This window comes from Hakea prostrata, chromosome 1 (genome assembly GCF_041222555.1).
Source record: "Hakea prostrata isolate BN-2017 chromosome 1, UWA_Hpros_2, whole genome shotgun sequence".
Lineage (NCBI taxonomy): Eukaryota > Viridiplantae > Streptophyta > Magnoliopsida > Proteales > Proteaceae > Hakea > Hakea prostrata.
Genome location: NC_142600.1, coordinates 4,811,356 through 4,828,761, shown reverse-complemented (window position 1 = coordinate 4,828,761; position 17,406 = coordinate 4,811,356). Strand labels below are relative to the sequence as shown.

Genomic DNA, 17,406 nt, shown 5'->3' with positions numbered 1-17,406 from the left:
ATGAGCAAGTTCATCATGTGAATTACTTTGATTATTCTTTTGGAAATTAATAACTTTATGCCTGGGATAAGGATTATTATATATATCAAACAGAATTTCGAACTTGTGACCTTTTCACTAAAAGCTGTTTGCTTACATGCTTAACTTAAATTTAGTAAATTATTTTTTACTAAATTTGAGTTATTTACAGTCGAATCGAGAATATAAACAAAAAATTTGTAGACCGAATATCAAAAAGCGAATAAAACCAACCCGAGTTAGTTTGGTTCTACATATTAAACTGAACCAAAACCCGAAAGCAAAAATTGAAACTGATTCGGTTGAGATTAGTTTAAACCTTACTTCCAGCTACGGTTCAATCTGTTTCAACAGGACCGGGTCCAATTTTTTCCACGGATCGAACTTTCCTTGCCGGTACTGCTTCTCCTTTCGGCACCTGATACTGTTAGATTATCTTCCGTTCTCCAACATTCTTCTTTCAGTCAGTCTTGATTCTCGACTCTTGAAATTTTGTTTCTTCTTTTTCTTCTTCTTCATCAGTTCCGTTCGTGGGCTATTAAGATCTCTATTGTTCTATCATTTCTCGGAAAAGCCCCCATACAGAATACCAAGGTAATTCTCGATCGATAGTTTTCCCTTTCTTTAGAGTTGCTTTATTTCTGTTTTTTAGGGTTTGTATCAGTGATTTCTTATTTGGGTATTAGAAGTTGAAGCTTGTAGATCTTTAAATTCGTTTCTTTCCGAGGCGTAGATAATCATTTAATTCAGTTGAGTGGAAGATTTTTGTTCAGCTCCTTATCGACTCTCACCAGATATTGGGCTGTTACTCCCCCACCCGTCGCAAATTCTTGTGGTTTGTCTTCTTTTTATTTGGGGGGTGGGGGGCGGGGAGAGATTTTGGGGATTCATTTAGGATGCAAGTTGTGAGGCTATAACTGAAGTTTAGCGTTGTAGACGCGAATTAGGATTCTATACTTAAAGATAGAAGACTGGATGTTCAATCTAGTGTAGGAGAAAAACTGAAAATTTTGTGAATTCCTGGAAGGAAGTAGGCTTGATGATATAATGTAGAAGAAACTGAGGTATGCATATTACGACTTGTCATGTTACTGCTGCTTGTGAACGTGTTTCTGGTGGTGGCAGCCTCCCATGTGAAGGCAGTTAGACCAAGGTCTCAGGTTAGAGCCTCCATTCCTCCACCTCCACACCCCCCTTCCCCTTCCTTGGGTGTGTGGGACCTTGTGACTGGGTTGCTGATGACCAAAAACGAGTATTGTTACTATTACTTAGGATCTCATATGATTTATCACGTCAACTTTAACTCTCTTATTGGACTCCATAGAACCCATAAAACTAGACTGGTGACTTTATCCAAAAAAAAAAATAATAATTTTAATTTCCAGTTTGGATCAAAATGCTAATGAAAAAGATCTAACTTAACACATTCATACCTGCCAAAGGTTTCCAGTATGGTTCTCATCTTTTCCTAGTTTAGAACAGCAACAATCATAACCTTTTCCTATCTAAATGGGGTAGCTTCATGGATCCTTAGGGGCAAAATGGGTAAAAGAGAAAAATGTCAATAGGTAAGGAAGAAGTCAAAAGTAATGTCCAAAGAAGCATCGTAGGAACAATATCCTATAAAGTATGAAGGGTTGCCTTTTTCCTTCAAACAACTCTACTCGTGGTCATTACCAGGTTTGAGCTCCACAGCAGGCAAGTATATCCTTTCTTAATACTTAAATTTTCATTTTAGGCCAGCAGTTACCTTTACTAGTTCCGTCAAACTGAGTATAGTCACTCTTCCTTATTAGTGCATCCATAGGTCTCCGTTAGACATGCCCATATTGCCTCAACTCATAGAATTTGTCATGGATTGGTCAAACTCTGAACTCAGTTGTAATACGATCACTCATTACCCTATCTCTCCTAGTCTTGCTGCACATCCTCTTCCACTTCCTGTTTTTAAATCCATACATCCAATCAAATTAATCCATAGTTAGACAGTACCTTTGGTGCAATGATTAAATTTGCAATATTGTGACCTGTTTGTTGCGGGAATGGCTTCTCCTTTGAAACAGGGGGTAAGGCTGCAAATGTTTGCGTCTTATAGGAGCTGCAGTCGCAGGAGCCGGTTAGAACTTCTAGGGTTTTCTTCATAACCCTAATCAATAATAAAATCATGCAAGAACTAGAATGCGAAATGATATTTATAAAGTATTGGACATACACGTATGTTGAAGAAGATTAATCCAAACCTTGAATGCCAAATCTGCAGAGTGACGAAGCCTTCTCCAATCTCCTCGTTTTTCTATCGTACCTCTTTCTTGTGGAGAGAGAAGAGAACAAAAGAACTTAAGTGATTGGAGGGACCCCATTATAGCTATTTATAATAGCAATCCCAAATGCTAGTTCACTTCCACAATAGATCGATTTGGCTCATCTTAAACCTAATAGTAGTGCATCGGCCCAATGTGTTGAGACCCCCATTAATTATTAACCCCAGTAATTAATCTAGGCCCACATATTGCTTAGGATAAACCTAACAAAGCCTTGAGCACCGGGGTGCTATCTTGTGGCTTGCATATAAACCATATATGCATTACTATAGTTATCATTGATTGATAATGAACCCTAAAAAATCTTGAATGACCATACCATTCCTGGTCTGTCCTAAGTTGATATGGTGTAAAAATTAAGTTGATAAGTTTATCTTTCTAGACATTTGAATTTTAAAAAAGTTCTTGTGCTTCTACTTGGGGCATGCAGATTCTGGCATGCCTATCAACATTATCCTTGCTTTTCGACTATCTGATATCTCTTCGTTCTTCTTTCATCCTCTCTGACCTGCTTCTTTTTTCCTTACCTTTTTTTTTTTTTTGGATTTAACTTGCACTTTGTCAATTCATCATTCTACATCTTAGTCAACTTTCCCTCATCTTTTTTCACTTGTTCGAGTTTCATTGTATGTTACATTGAAGGTGATGAGGGCTTTGCAAAAATTTTGGTATGGTTACTCATTGATATGGAAAACATTCTGAAACTCTGAAAATATACTACTATTTTAAATGAAAAAAATAAAAAACCAAAGGAAACATGTTGGTGATTGGTTTCCATACCTTTAAGTACCTTTTGAGTGTGTAATGAAAAATAATCTTACAAAAGATAAGTTTAACCTTAAATGTAGTTTTCAATCTCTTTATTAATGGGGGTGTTCCTATAACCCTTTTCTAGTGTATATTATAGAAAAGCCATGATCAGGGCTGTTAATGGCTCGGGTTCAAAGAGATCACCCTTGATCTGATCTGAGTTCTGCAAGGAAATGTGATGATCTGAACCATTCTTGTAAGGATTTGTGTATCTTATTAGAATTTGATTCAACCTGATTGATGGATATAAATTAAGGGAAAAGAATAATATAAACTATTGATAAACAAGGGATGTATGAAAGAATGTTTTCAGCCCTCTCGTGGAATATATGTAAATCTTAAAAAATGCTCAGTAACAAATTGAAACAGGTTAAATTTCAACTGGAAGGCTAACTACAGATTCTTTCCAAAATGTGTCTAAGATGTCTTACCTCTTTAGCTGTTAAGAATAGGGTAAAATAATTGATCATAGACAAGCAGCTAATCATTAGCCGACCATTATCTAATCAATGCAGTTTAGCTTGAGCTGCTTTCCACCGTCTTATTAAGCAGCCATTTGCATACTAATGGAAATGTATTGCAGATATATTAATGTCTGACAGTCATGTTGGTCTGACGTTTTCTTAATCTTCTGGTGCTCCTTCAGAATTTATGGTTAGTAAACTTAACTTGTGAAGCCAAAAAAGCCAAAGATGGAAAGAGGAGTATAGAGGCTTTTAAAAACCTTATTTACTTTACCTTGGTGGATGGTAAGCTGATCATCATAAGCCTATTTCCAGGTCCATTTGTCCATAAATTACTTATGTACCTTTAGACTAGTGGTTTGGTGCACTGTTGTTTCAACTATTTTATAGTGAGTGCACTTATTTTGTGTGCTTTATTGAACTATTTGGGCATTGGAGAACCAACGGAATGCTGTGTGCCACTCCGGTGCTTAAGCAACCTTTCAATTCATGTTCATGAATCTTTGTTGTTTAACTGTGCTTTACTACTAGTTTGTATCAGTCATTTTTTTGCCAGTACATGTTCAATAATATTTTGCAATTACTTTCTGCAGGTTTAGCACTAATTTTTAGTGTTGACTACATTATAATGGACCATTCAAGACCAACTGCTGAAAATGGTGAGGATAATGTCGGCATTCCAGAGCATTTACGTTGTAAGAGGACTGATGGAAAGCAATGGAGATGCAGTGCAATGTCTATGCCAGATAAAACTGTATGTGAAAAGCATTATATCCAAGCAAAGAAGAGGGCAGCAAATTCTGCAGTAAGAGCAAGTCTGAAGAAGAAAAGGAAAACTTTCAACGAAAGTGATGTTTATTTAGATAGTAAGAATGAGGACACAGATATACCTCTAGTGAACACAAGGGTTGCAGAATTCCATGCTTCAGCTCCCGGGAAAAAGTATAAGGAGACCCATTCCAAATCCAGAGTCCTACCCTCACCAGAGACACCTCTTTCTAGGAGTTTCCCTACCTCAATCCCTCTAAGGCAAAATGACGATCCACCAACAGATAATGAGTTTGATGAGGACTGGAAAAGTTCTTATAAAACACCACCATCTTCAGGAATGGAACCATCAAAGAGTAGAACTCCAAAGAACCTTGATGACAGTGCTCTGATGGTGAGTGGGTTTGCAATTTTTGCCACTATTGGTATTATTAATTATTATTATTATAATAGTTATCTACATTGGTGATTATTGGTAACAAATTGGTGGTAGATGTGGTGCAAATGGAGGGGGCTGAGAGTCTGAATTTGAACTCTTTGTGTTATCCACATGTCTAATCTCTTACATAAGTAATGCAATGGCTGGAAGATTATAACCACTCATCTGTTGATTTCTTTAGACTTCCTTAGTTTTCTGTTTTCTAGAGATTCGATTGGATGGTTGCATCTTTAGATTGCTTGGTTTTTGCAGATACCTACATATTTACCCATTAATTGCAAGTACAACCAGTTAGGAAGCCAAGACTCTTGTCTTTCATTTGTTCTTTTTGCTAAAAATGATGCAGTTTCTCAGGAACAATCTGCTAGGAGTACAGACTCTTCTCATGATGCTGGTGGGCAAATCTGCCATCAGTGTCGGAGGAATGACCGTGGGAGAGTTATTTGGTGTCTGAGATGTGATAGGAGAGGATACTGTGATAGCTGCATTTCTAAACGGTGAGTTTACATTTTGTTTTGTTGTTGAAGAAACTGAGTTTGCAGCTGAATGAAGAGGGATTTTTTTAAAAAGTTGTTGTTATTATTATTAAAGCAAATTGCACTGGCACCTTAAAATGGAGGCTTTAAAGCATTGACACCCCACTTTATGTTTGAAAAACGCAAACACCCCAAAATTGGATTTTCATTGGACACATTAGTCCAATTTGTCACTGAAAACCATTGAATCACTGTTAGGGATATTTTTGGAATTGAAAGAAAATAAATAGTGATTTAATGGTTTTCAGTGACAAATTGGACTAGTGTGTCCAATGAAAATCCAATTTTGGGGTGTTTTGTGTTTTTCAAACATAAAGTGGGGTGTCAGTGCTTTAAGGCCTCCATTTTGGGGTGCCAGTGCAATTTGCTCTTATTATTATTTTTTATGTTTTTTCATATCTTGGTTTAAGTGAAACCAACAACTAGTCTCAACTTACGGTAAAAAGAAAATAAGAGAATGACTAACAACTACTAATTAAGTGATTCTTTTGTTAGTTATCCTGAACTCTCATTGGAGGAGATTCAGAGGTGCTGCCCAGCATGTAGTGGGACTTGTAATTGTAAGGTGTGCTTACGTGGAGATAATTTAATAAAGGTATTACTTTCTGTAAGGAAGAAGTTGTTCTTAATTTCTTGCTAATGACTATGTAATTCCTAACTGATTCACGTCTAGCTTAATCGAAACTTATGTTCCTGTCAGTTAAAATTTTCCTTTGATTTTTGCCTGCATTGCAGGTCAGGATACAGGAGATAATTGCCCAAGACAAGTTGTTATATCTCTATGGCATCTTAGCTGCAGTCCTTCCTGTAGTCAAGAAGATTCACTCTGAACAGTGCTCTGAGCTGGAGATTGAAACCAGGCTTCACGGTAATATGCATCCCAGGGTCTCTTTCAATAAAAATTTTCACTTTTAATTTGCATCTTCATACACATGGTATTTATTTATCTTCCTCAGGAACCAAAACAGATATTCCCAGGGCCAAGTTGAATGCAGATGAACAGATGTGCTGGTATCCTTCAAAGACTTTTAGCTTCTCTTTGTATTCAATGGGTATAAAAGGGTGAACCTGGTACTGAAGGCTTTCGCACAAGTAGAGCTTAGGGGCATCTTTTATGCAGTCTTACCCCAGCAGTAGTTGCTGAGAGGTTGTTTTGATGCCTTAACCTCAGGCTACAATTGTGGTCCACTGACCATTACGCCAAGGCCCACCCCTCCGCCGAGAGGGGGAAACTATGAAACAAAATTTGTAGTTGCCCTTTAACTATTTGGTCATTGGCATCAGATTATAACATGTTTTTGGACAGTCAAACCAGTTTACAGATCCTGTGGAGGAAAATACTGCATTATGGTGAACATTTAATTAAGTTCATATTTCACATAACTTGGAGTATTAATGCATTATGATATGTCTTTTGACAGCAATTGCTGTAGGATACCTATTACTGATTATCACCGGCACTGTACAAGTTGCACCTATGATCTATGTCTGACTTGCTGTCGGGAGCTTCGGCAAGCATCTGCTGATGATGCTGATGAAGACTTGCTAGAAAACCAGGTTGGTGAGAAGAGCCAAGATGAGGACACAATGTTGGAGTCATCGAGGTCATTTAAATTAAGATTCAATTTGTCAGCTAAGTATCCTGATTGGAAGGCCAACAGCGATGGTAGCATACCATGTCCACCAAGGGAGTATGGTGGTTGTGGTTCTTCATCACTAACTTTAAAGCGCATATTCAAGATCAACTGGGTTGCCAAGTTGATGAAAACTGTGGAGGAAATGGTTAATGGCTGTAGGGTGTATGATGCGGATAACACACAACCTGCTAGGTTAAGTGACTTTTGCTTCTGTCAAGCCTCGTACAGAGAGGACAGTGACGATAATCTCCTGTATTGCCCGACATCTCAGGACATCAGGATTGAAGGAATTGATTGTTTTAGAGAGCATTGGCGTCGGGGGGAACCCATCATTGTTAAGGAGGTTTTCAGTTCCATGTCTGATTCAACCTGGGAACCCATGGCTATATGGAGAGGGATACGGGAAACTACAGAGGGAAAAGTGAAGGATGACAACAGAACCGTTAAGGCCATAGATTGCTTAAGTTGGTCTGAGGTATGTCTCACCAACACTCCTTGTGAGAAATGCAATTTTAACTCATGATTTAATATGTTAGACTTTTTTCTCATTCTTTTCTATTTGGAAAGAAGCTTCCTAGCTGTCCATCTAAAAGGTTATTTCTTGATGAGCACCTAGTATATTGCATGGGATTTGATGTGGCAGTACTGACTACAGATATTTAGGAGTGGTCTGAAATCTGGGTCAAATTTCAGGGTTGAATTCAATCATTTCCCATCTCTGTCATTGAACCTTATGGTTAGTCCAAGCATTAGCATGCACTCTCATGGTGCTCCTTAATTTTTTAAAAATTTCAACTCTTTTTCTTCTTCAAGTCCACCTTGGCCGAAGTGGACATGTGAGCAGGTGGAAAGGGGTCTACCTGCATAAAATATGTGTCCCGTTCAACTGTGCCACTTGGGATTACTTGTTGCACATAAAGTTCTTTTCATAGACAGACATCTTGGAAAACCAAGTCTCTTTTTTCCTTAGAAATTTATATTTTCAATCTTCTCTCGGGAAGATACCATCAACTTGTTATACTTGGATATTCACTGAAGTTTATCATGTGAATTTTGGAATTTTTTTGTTAATTTTTGCTTGGTATTTGAGTAGGTTGATATTGAACTTGGTCAGTTCATCAAAGGATATACCGAAGGGCGAATCCATGAAAATGGGTGGCCAGAAATGTTGAAGTTGAAGAATTGGCCATCACCTAATGCATCTGAAGAGTTTCTACTATACCAGAGACCTGAGTTTATTGGTAAACTACCACTGCTTGAGTATATCCACTCTAAGTGGGGTCTTTTAAATGTTGCTGCCAAATTGCCCCACAATTCCTTGCAGACTGATGTAGGACCGAAGATCTTTATTTCTTATGGCACCTTTGAGGAACTTGGTAGGGGTGATTCTGTGGTCAACCTCCATGTGAATATGCGTGACATGGTAGGTGCCTTACTGTCCTGCTTTAACTTATTTTCTGTTGAGGTTCAAGGAATTCATTAAAGAGAAAACTCCTAAGTTTATCAGTTGCATATGTAATCTTGATCAGATAAGCTCTGTCATCCTAAATATTGGAGTGTGCTTTACTTGGTCTAATGTTTCCTAAGGTTTGTATAGGTATACCTGTTGATGCATACATGTGAAGTGAAGCTAAAAGGTTGGCAGCAAACTATGATTGAGAAAATACAGAAATCTTTCAAGGAGTCTGATGAGAGAGAATCATTTGATGATGTGCACACAAGTTTGGACGAAAGTAGAAAATCACCTGACTTGGTACCCAGTGAACATGGTAAGCCAGATGATGAAGGGGTGGCATCGAATGCTACAGATAAAGATGAGATTATGAAGGATCAGGCATCCAATGGAGATGATTCTGGAAATATTCATGCAGGAGCAATTTGGGATGTCTTTCGTCGGGAGGATGTCCCAAATCTAATTGAGTATTTAAGAGTTCATTGGGAAGAATTTGAGAGGCATACCAATTCCCCACATGTCTCAGTAAGTGTACATGCTTCCCATGAATTGGATTTCCTCATTTAACATTATCTATCTACCAGTGCTTCACATAACTACTGAGATGTTTTATGGATCTCAGGTAGATTACCCTCTTTATGAGCAAGCAGTTTTCCTGAACAAAGAGCATAAAAGAAGTTTGAAGGAGGAATTTGGTAAGGGCAACAACTGGACTGTTTTTACAAATTGGTTAAATTCAATTGTGGCTGTATTGCAGTATAAATTCCATTTCTTCAGTTTGAGGAAGATGATTTCTGGATTTTAAACCCCCCCCCCCCCCCCCCCCAAAAAAAAAAAAAAAAAAAAAAAAAAAGAGGATGATTCTTTAGATCTCATTGAAGAAATACTACAGGCAGGCCTGATTAGATAACCATTTTGTGCCAGTCAATCATGTTAAACCTGAAACTTCTATCTGGCCATTCGGTAAGAATTATCCATATTCAGGGTATGCGTGGACCCTGAATAGCTACAAAGTGGGTTTTAATGGAAGCCTCCCCTCTTGGACAGGTATATGTTTGGTTTGGGAGGTATTATGTTGAACCAGGGATCCAGTAAACCGTGGCAGGTTTGGGTTGGAATCTTGGTCTAGTACTCCAAGAATTCAAACCTGGTAGCTGTTTTTCCTTTTTGGGCAATTTGAGTCCAGGTCATTCTGGATCTTGGCATTCTGGAGCTACGTTTGGTCAATCCAGAGAAATTAGAACAATAGAGACTGGTGATCCTCCTGTGTCCCCATATTGGGTCATCCAGTCTGATGCCTAGCTGGATTAGGTGATTTATATGATCATATACCATGTTTTTCAACTGATTTACACTTGGTCAAATGATTTGTTAATGTCTTTAATGACCATTATTTATTTGGCGTTAAGTTCACCTTGAAAAATGTGGATTGGTTTTGAGTACGTTGTCATAGGATATAAGAGGATTGGTTACCTGATTCTGCATGCTTCTGATAGTCGTACCCAGATTTCCCATATAACTATTCATGTCTACATATCCTAGGATAACGCCTGGCCGTCTAGTAGTAAGTCATAAGTCATAACCATGTCATTCTACTGAATGCAAATTGTGTATGCATCAAGGATCAATTAGGGTTTAATGGGGGCAAGAAAAGAATCATCGCTCCTGTTTGGCTCTTTCTAAGTGATATTTGACCTCTTTAAATTATGGTGATGGATAAATAAATAGAGGTCTAGGATTCGGCGTACATTTTATTATTTATTATTCCATCGCATTTCAGGAATAGAGCCATGGACGTTCAAACAAAATGTTGGTGAGGCTATATTCATCCCTGCTGGATGTGCTTTTCAAGTGAGGAATCTTATGGTAAGATTATCATGCAAATCAAATGTTCAATAAATATTTTTACTGCACTTGGATTGCAGGAAATGCATCTTACGAGTATATTGTTTTAAACATTCTTTAATGTGTCTTTGTGTGCATGAATTGTCATTTGCTTATAGCGCTTTACGTCCATTTTTGACTATTTTTGCCTTAAGGAGCTTGATTAAGATTTAAGAATTTTTTTTTGTGGAGGCTGCACTTGATCGTTGATTCATTTAGAGATGTATCAAGTTGCTTTGAACTAGTTAACATTATGTTTAAATTCTTTCTAGTATGTCCATGGGAAAGATAAGTCCATGGTTTAAGAACTCAGAAACTCAAAAGCCCAACTCGCTACCCCAGAAAGTCAAGTTGGGGAGATCTCAGCAAGTTTGTTCATCTTTGTATGCCTACTCGACTGGACATTTTTTTAGGATGAATGAAAAAACTTCATCAACCAAGGGGGGAAAAAAGAAGGGGGGGGGGAGATACAAGAGACGGGCAAAGCCCAACCATGCCGAACAGCCCAAAGCAAAGCAGCACAAGAACGGTACTGTTAGATTCATGAAAAAACAGCACAATAAGAATTCAAGGCCAACGGCCTAGGCAAATACCAAGAAAGGAACTAGATGGTGTTTAAACTTGGTAAATAGCCGATTTTAGGTCTTTTGAACAGAACGGTACTGTTAGATTCATGAAAAAATAAGTCTGAATTTTAGTTTGATTTGGACAGTAGGTTACAACTTCTCTACACATAGTTTAGTCATAAAAAAGTAACCAAATCGTAATTTTCTGGTGAAAGAATGTTGGTAAACAATCATACTGGCCAAATCTTAATAAAATGGTGTACTTGCTGGTACTGACTACTGACTACATTCCTTTGTGTTTCAAAATGAGGAATTCTGTGTACACGCTGAAGAATTGTAGAACTGAGCTTTTAACAGAAAATACAGGAGCTTGATCAGGGTTAAGGCGAGATATTTTGACTTGGTAGAGTTACTGGGTGCTTTTATAGATCAATTGTCTCGGATATCTCATGAGTTGGGTTGGTTTTCAACCTCTCACACTCTCATCCCTCTTACCCCATCCTCCCTATGTGAACTATACATGATCTGAGTCTGACATGCTCAAGTTGCTTGGCATGGGAGTTGCATCCCATTCTGGTGCCATGGTGATCTCTGTCATACCTGTAGTGAACAATAATGTTAGAACCTTTTCCAGTTTTTTTTCCCCCTGGGCTCTCCACATTTTCTTTTTAAGTGGTAAGTTTTCAGATAATATCTGAATCCTTTAAAAGAAGATGGTTTTTCAACATGTGAGATTGTGAGGTGTCATTTTTTTTTTTTAATATTGCAAGGATGGCTGTTCAGACATTTTCTATCAGCTGCAGGCCAGCATGAGATTTATCCTTCAAATACCATCACTGAAGAGTTCAGTGAAGCTGCATAGAGAACCTGATGGGAGCAGACATATGCCAATTTGTGTTCTTAGACCGTTTGTGTAGCCAATTCTCTCATTTGTTATATATTACAATTTCTTATATTTTCCTTAGTTAAGAAAAGGGGGGGGGGATGGGAGGGGGAATTGGTTTCATGTCCCATTTTAGTAGTGAGGGAAATAGTTCCTCAAAGTTGTCCCCTTCCCCCTTCCCATTCCCTACATGTGGTGATGTGGGGGTCCCTTGATTTAGTACATCTTGTACCCTTGCCAACTGTCCCTGCCCTCCCCTGAAAAGAACTGAAAGAAGAGTTTTTTACATACACCCTTTTGAGAAAGAGGCCCTACTCATGGCACCCCCTCAAAAAATTACACCTTACATTTAGGTGCAAAATTGCCATTGTTAAAGTTTCAATTAAGGGTTATAATGAAATGACCTCAATGGCGAATGGCCTTGCTTGATGGTGTAAATGAAATTATGATTTTATTATTCAAAAGCCTCTTCTTTTTTTTTTCTTTTTTTCTTTTTTTTTTGGGGGGGGGGGGGGGATCTAATTTTCATCTCTTCTATTTTTCTGGTCTTCTTCTATTCCTCTGGTTGCCTCCTTTGTTTTTGACTCCTCTCTCTTGTGTTTCTCCAAATTAAATTCACAACTCCAAAATTACTCCGAGATCCAAACTGAAACAGGTATGCTTCTTTCCCTTGAAAACCCCAGTAGGTGAATTCATTTATAGCTTCACTAAAACAAAGAATTTACGAACCCTAAACACCATCCACGAGTGGTATGTTGGAAGATTGGTGTATGACCATGAAGCGTACAGAGAGGTATAGGAAGAGGGGACTGCCACCATCCAGGAGGAGTTGTATTTGTCAAGAACGAAATTCTTTGCAAATATAAATAGGATAGCTAAGAGGATTAAAGGCTAATATGAGGCTGTTTCTTCTATTTGATGTTGCCCTGTTTAGCTTGACCATTCTTTGATAGGAGGACTGCAAATTAGTGGATCTTCTGCAGGAAGCAAATTGGACAATAAATAAGCCCATTAGATGAGGATTTAAGGACTACCTTCTCTGGGAGGAGATCCCAGTTGTTTTTTAAAACCATTTTATTCAGTTCCAACAAGATGGTAGCTCAAAGAGGCAATATCTTGAACATACCAATGAAAACTCTATTGGAAGAAGAATCCCAATATGGCTTGAGATCTGTCTAACTGAGTATGAATCACTTAACCATTCATGCTGTGACATAATATGAATCAACCAACCAATCATGCTGTGACATAATTTGCCAGGCAAAATTAGTTAAGATTCGTATCCAAATTAGTCCGCCTTGATTCGATTTGATATTGCATTATTCTACGGTACTTTGGAAATCAAAGACCTGTATTTTAGTACTTTTTAATTGTTATTATTCCTGAACTCCTGAAGTCTTGGTGGGGTGATGGTCAAGATTATGATGATGAGACTTTTATGTTGTAGTTTAGAAGAGTGACTCAACTCTGAAGCATGAAGTTCTCTAGAGAGTTTTATAACACTTGCTTGGTTTAGTATGTTTGGACGGATAAGGATTGTGGATCTGCTGTGGTGGATATTGATGGAATCCAAGAGTGTTGCAACGGTTGCATTTGATTGCTGGCAGATGATTCAAGGAGGTTTCTTCTTCATCTTCACTTGCGATGTTGCCTACAAGGTTCAGGCAACAGCCTACGGTTTCACAATTTGAGTTGGGGAGAAATGAAGGTGATTACAGTAAGGGTATTATTGTAATTTCGGTAGTTCAATTTTTTAGTATGGGTGAAATGGTCATTCAACGGTGGCCCCAAACAGAAAATTAACGGTGTCAATGTTTGGAGGACCTATATGTAAACTGAATTCTTCTGAGAGGGTGCCTTGTGGGGGGCCTACTTTAAGAGGGGGTGTATGTAAAAAACTCTTGAAATAAACATAAGAGAGAAACTCTAATTAATGTTGCCATTGGTAGATGTAGTAGTTGCCCCAAAATTTCCTGCCATATTTTCATGAATGTTTCTACTTGTTAAAGGCTACAATCTGTAAATATTAAGCTCTCTTTGAGACAAAATATTAAGGATGGAAATAAATTCCTGTAGAGCGATGATGGTATTTGTTTACAGGTCTTAAAATTCTTATTAATTCAATTCAATGGACCGCAGGGACAATTAATTATTTTTTTCTCCTGAAATTGTAAATTTTGCAGTCATCTGTACAGCTGGGCCTTGACTTTTTATCTCCTGAAAGCCTGGAAGAGTCTTTGCGGTTGGCTGAGGAGATCCGCTGTCTTCCAAATGACCATGAAGTAAAGCTTCAAATGTTAGAGGTCTGAAAATGGAAATTCCGAAAGCTTTTATCTCCTTCTGTTTCTCTGGAATTTCCCTAACAGTTCTCAGTGCAGGTCGAGAAGATGTCACTCTATGCTGCCAGTTCAGCTGTTAAAGAAGTGCAAAAGTTGGTACTGGATCCCAAGTAAGCAGCATTTGTCCTTTTGACGTGTTTTCTTGGCATTATCAAAGGGGTGTCTAGGAATTCACATTTCTAAGCTCAGTTCTAGAGATTGGTGTATGTTGTGGGGTTGGCAATGTTAGGTCTGACCACTCAACAAGAATCAGTTGGCCTAATCAGATAATCATTGCCCAGATACAGCAAAGGTTCTTCTTGATTCTCCAAAATGATTTTGGTTGTTATGTGGTGTTTCTGATTTTTTACCTTTGATTTTCGTTGTTGTGAGTGGACTAAGACTGGACATTTATGATTAGTTGGTCTTAGCCCTGCATGCTTTTAGGCATAGAGCCACTACTTAGTAGGGAAGATGGTAGATGCACTACTACGAAATATGCACTTTATTTTGGTGAGGTTAGAATGCAGTTAGCCAGAAATTATAGTGGGTAGAGTAGGAATTGGAAATTGAACAACCTGGGGACCTAACTTTGGTCTTCAGTTGCTATTGCTGGGTCACTTGGGTATTGATGCAGTTAGAAAAATACTTAAAACGTTTGGTTCTCTATTGTATTTAAGTGCTAATTTATTGAATTATTTTATGTATATGCTTTTGCTGACATTATTGCAGAGTTGGGGCAGAGCTTGGATTTGAAGATCCCAACTTAACTGCCAGGGTTGCTGATACCTTGGAGAAGATGATTGAACGGAGGCAAGTTGCGTGTGTTTGAGAAGCTTTGTACAGCACATGCCTCTTCCTTCGATGTTGTCATCAGTATATGTAAAGTTGATGTATTTATTACATTTTTTTTTTCTTCCTTCTTTAATCTCATTGACATATGCTTGGGATTTTGCCCATAATAATTTCTTCTAGTTTCTTATCCATGCTGCTTGTGGTCGATGGGGGATTCCTGGAAAGCGGAGCAGAGTAAATGAAGTTATAATTTTGCACTAATTATATACTTTTCTTTTCTTGTTTCTCTGTTTCCGCATGAAACGCCAAGTGCTCATCAAGGGCAAATTTCGTTATCCAGCAAAAGATGGTTTGGGTTGTCATGGGCATTTTTGTTGCCTGTGGCATTATTTTTAAATTGATTTTCTAGGGTGAGTAATTTGTTTTTTGAAAATCATGACCATTGTTGAGCATCAAGTATTGATGATGGCTTCAGTTTGAATCACCATTTTGCTACTTTCAAGTTGTTTCACTCGCGAGTCCTGAATATAATTAAGAACATTAATGCAACCTGAAAATTAAGATTATAAATCCCTTAACCAAGTAGGCCTAACAGTGTCTACATTTTATTACAGATTCAGACTTGTGGTAGAAGCAGCAACTAGCATATGAAATTTGATGTGTGTGTGTGTGTGCGCCTGCAAAATAGATGTTAAAATTGGACAAGGTGACACATGTTACATGTTGATGGTATCATGAAAAGAGCATTCTACCAATTTATTCTTGACTGTACTATAATGCAAGTATTGGGAAGAGAAGATGGAGCCTTAATCTTGCATTCTTGCTTTGGTTTCAAATTTTGCTGTGGTAGTCGATAGTTGTCCTATTTATATAATTTGGTTAGACTTTGTATGATCTTAGCTTAGGTTGTTTTATTGATGTATCACAAAAATGTTAATACAACGATGCCCAACACTTGTAGTGATATGGAGGAAATATTGGAATGGAAGCAACCAAATTACCCATTTGTTAAGGTGGAAATCGGATGCAACTTGGCAATTGAAAACAATAAATAGTGGGGAAGGAAAGCCATTAGAGGCAACATCCATTCCCAAATCATTCTCATATGTGATTAAAGGGGAAGTTGAGGCTATATGAGCATGGATGTTAGAAGCCATAGCAAAATGGCTTTGAGTTCGTGGAGGTATAAACTGATTCCCAACTTCTAATGAGTTATTTATCTGAGTTAGTCTTATCCCCCGCCTTTATACTACCTGTAGTTGAAGATATCAAATTCATGGGTAATAGGTTCTTGGGCTTTAAGCCCACTTATGTTCTTAGGAGATCCAATTGTGTTGCTGATCACCTAGCACGGAAGGCCTACTCGGTTCAAGGCCCAAGTTCTTGGCCATGTTCCTCTAATTGGATGCTGAGATTATATTCAATTTTCCATCTTGCCCCTTGCCTCTTAATGAAAGTTTGATTACAAAAAAAATAATAAAAATGTTATTACACAAGCCATCGTGTTTGTGAGTTTTACGTTGAAAAAATGGAAAAAATAAAAGGGAAAAGAAAGGGAGTAGGGACACGGCGGAGACAGGATTCAACATTGGGAGGCTCGGATAACGAAAGTCTGGATCAACTCCCCATCAGGGGAGCACTAATATTTCTTTATCAACTTGTACAAAGGGCCTTTTAAGCCGGTAGATGTGGGATCTTACTACCCCCGCCAAGATTTCACCTTTGAATTATATTGTCATGTTTAGACATGGTTCTTTTTCCACTCCCTAGCTTAGAGATCTTTGTATGTCTGAGGCCAGGTGTTGAATAAAAGTTAATTTATCCAAAAAAAAAAAAAAAAAAAGTTTAGACATGGCTCTCCCATATTAAAAATATAAGTAATCATTAATAATTACATTTTTACTTTACCAAAATATAACTAAATTATTTTAAAAATAATAAAATAAAACATAAGGATAGCTAACAAATAAATATCTTATAAAATATTTTTTAGTTTTAATTCATGTTTTTTTATTAAAAAATTTTACAAAATCAAACATTAAAGGAGAAGAAAAAAAGATGACTTCAACAATAAAAATTAGATACAAACCAAATGAATCATGGTAGTTAGTTCCTTTACAAATTCTAAATATTCAATTCACAATATAAAAATCAAATAAAAAGAATAACAAAAAATATATAAATAAAAAAAAATGAACAAACAATAAATGGAGAGATAATAAAGGGCGTTGGTTAAAGCGGGGATTCAATATCTAGAGATTTCAAATCAGGAGTATAATTTATAAAATTAGTGTTTGGTTGTGGAAGAAATTGGGTTCATCCAAAAAACTATTTGACCGTGAGGAGGGAATGGCAAATGTAAGCTTTTGAAATCCTGGATTTCACCCTTCATAACCATCACATTACACTAAAAAGGAATCCAGACACGAAAATGATTGACAAAGAGACACCATATAAATTAAAATAATAAATAAAAAGAAAGAGAACAAAAAATGATAGAGAATAACTAAGTGT

The 17,406-nt window shown here is 37.4% G+C and overlaps 1 protein-coding gene across 2 annotated transcripts; it reads left to right on the top strand.

Moving 5' to 3' along the window:
* The first annotated feature begins 420 nt into the window (after window positions 1-420).
* LOC149026859 (JmjC domain protein JMJ24) lies at window positions 421-15,558 on the top strand. Of its 2 annotated transcripts, none has more exons than XM_089156783.1 (14): window positions 421-612; window positions 4,207-4,775; window positions 5,175-5,317; window positions 5,852-5,951; window positions 6,092-6,224; window positions 6,325-6,367; window positions 6,778-7,468; window positions 8,087-8,416; window positions 8,591-8,971; window positions 9,069-9,141; window positions 10,227-10,312; window positions 13,963-14,082; window positions 14,158-14,228; window positions 14,830-15,558. In XM_089156783.1, the coding sequence occupies exons 2-14, from the start codon at window positions 4,242-4,244 to the stop codon at window positions 14,927-14,929; spliced, it is 2,805 nt and encodes a 934-aa protein (XP_089012909.1). In that variant the 5' UTR covers window positions 421-612; window positions 4,207-4,241; the 3' UTR covers window positions 14,930-15,558. The 2 variants fall into 2 exon arrangements, with proteins under 2 accessions (XP_089012909.1, XP_089012905.1); XM_089156779.1 differs by having other exon boundaries at window positions 6,313-6,367.
* The last annotated feature ends 1,848 nt before the right edge of the window (window positions 15,559-17,406 follow it).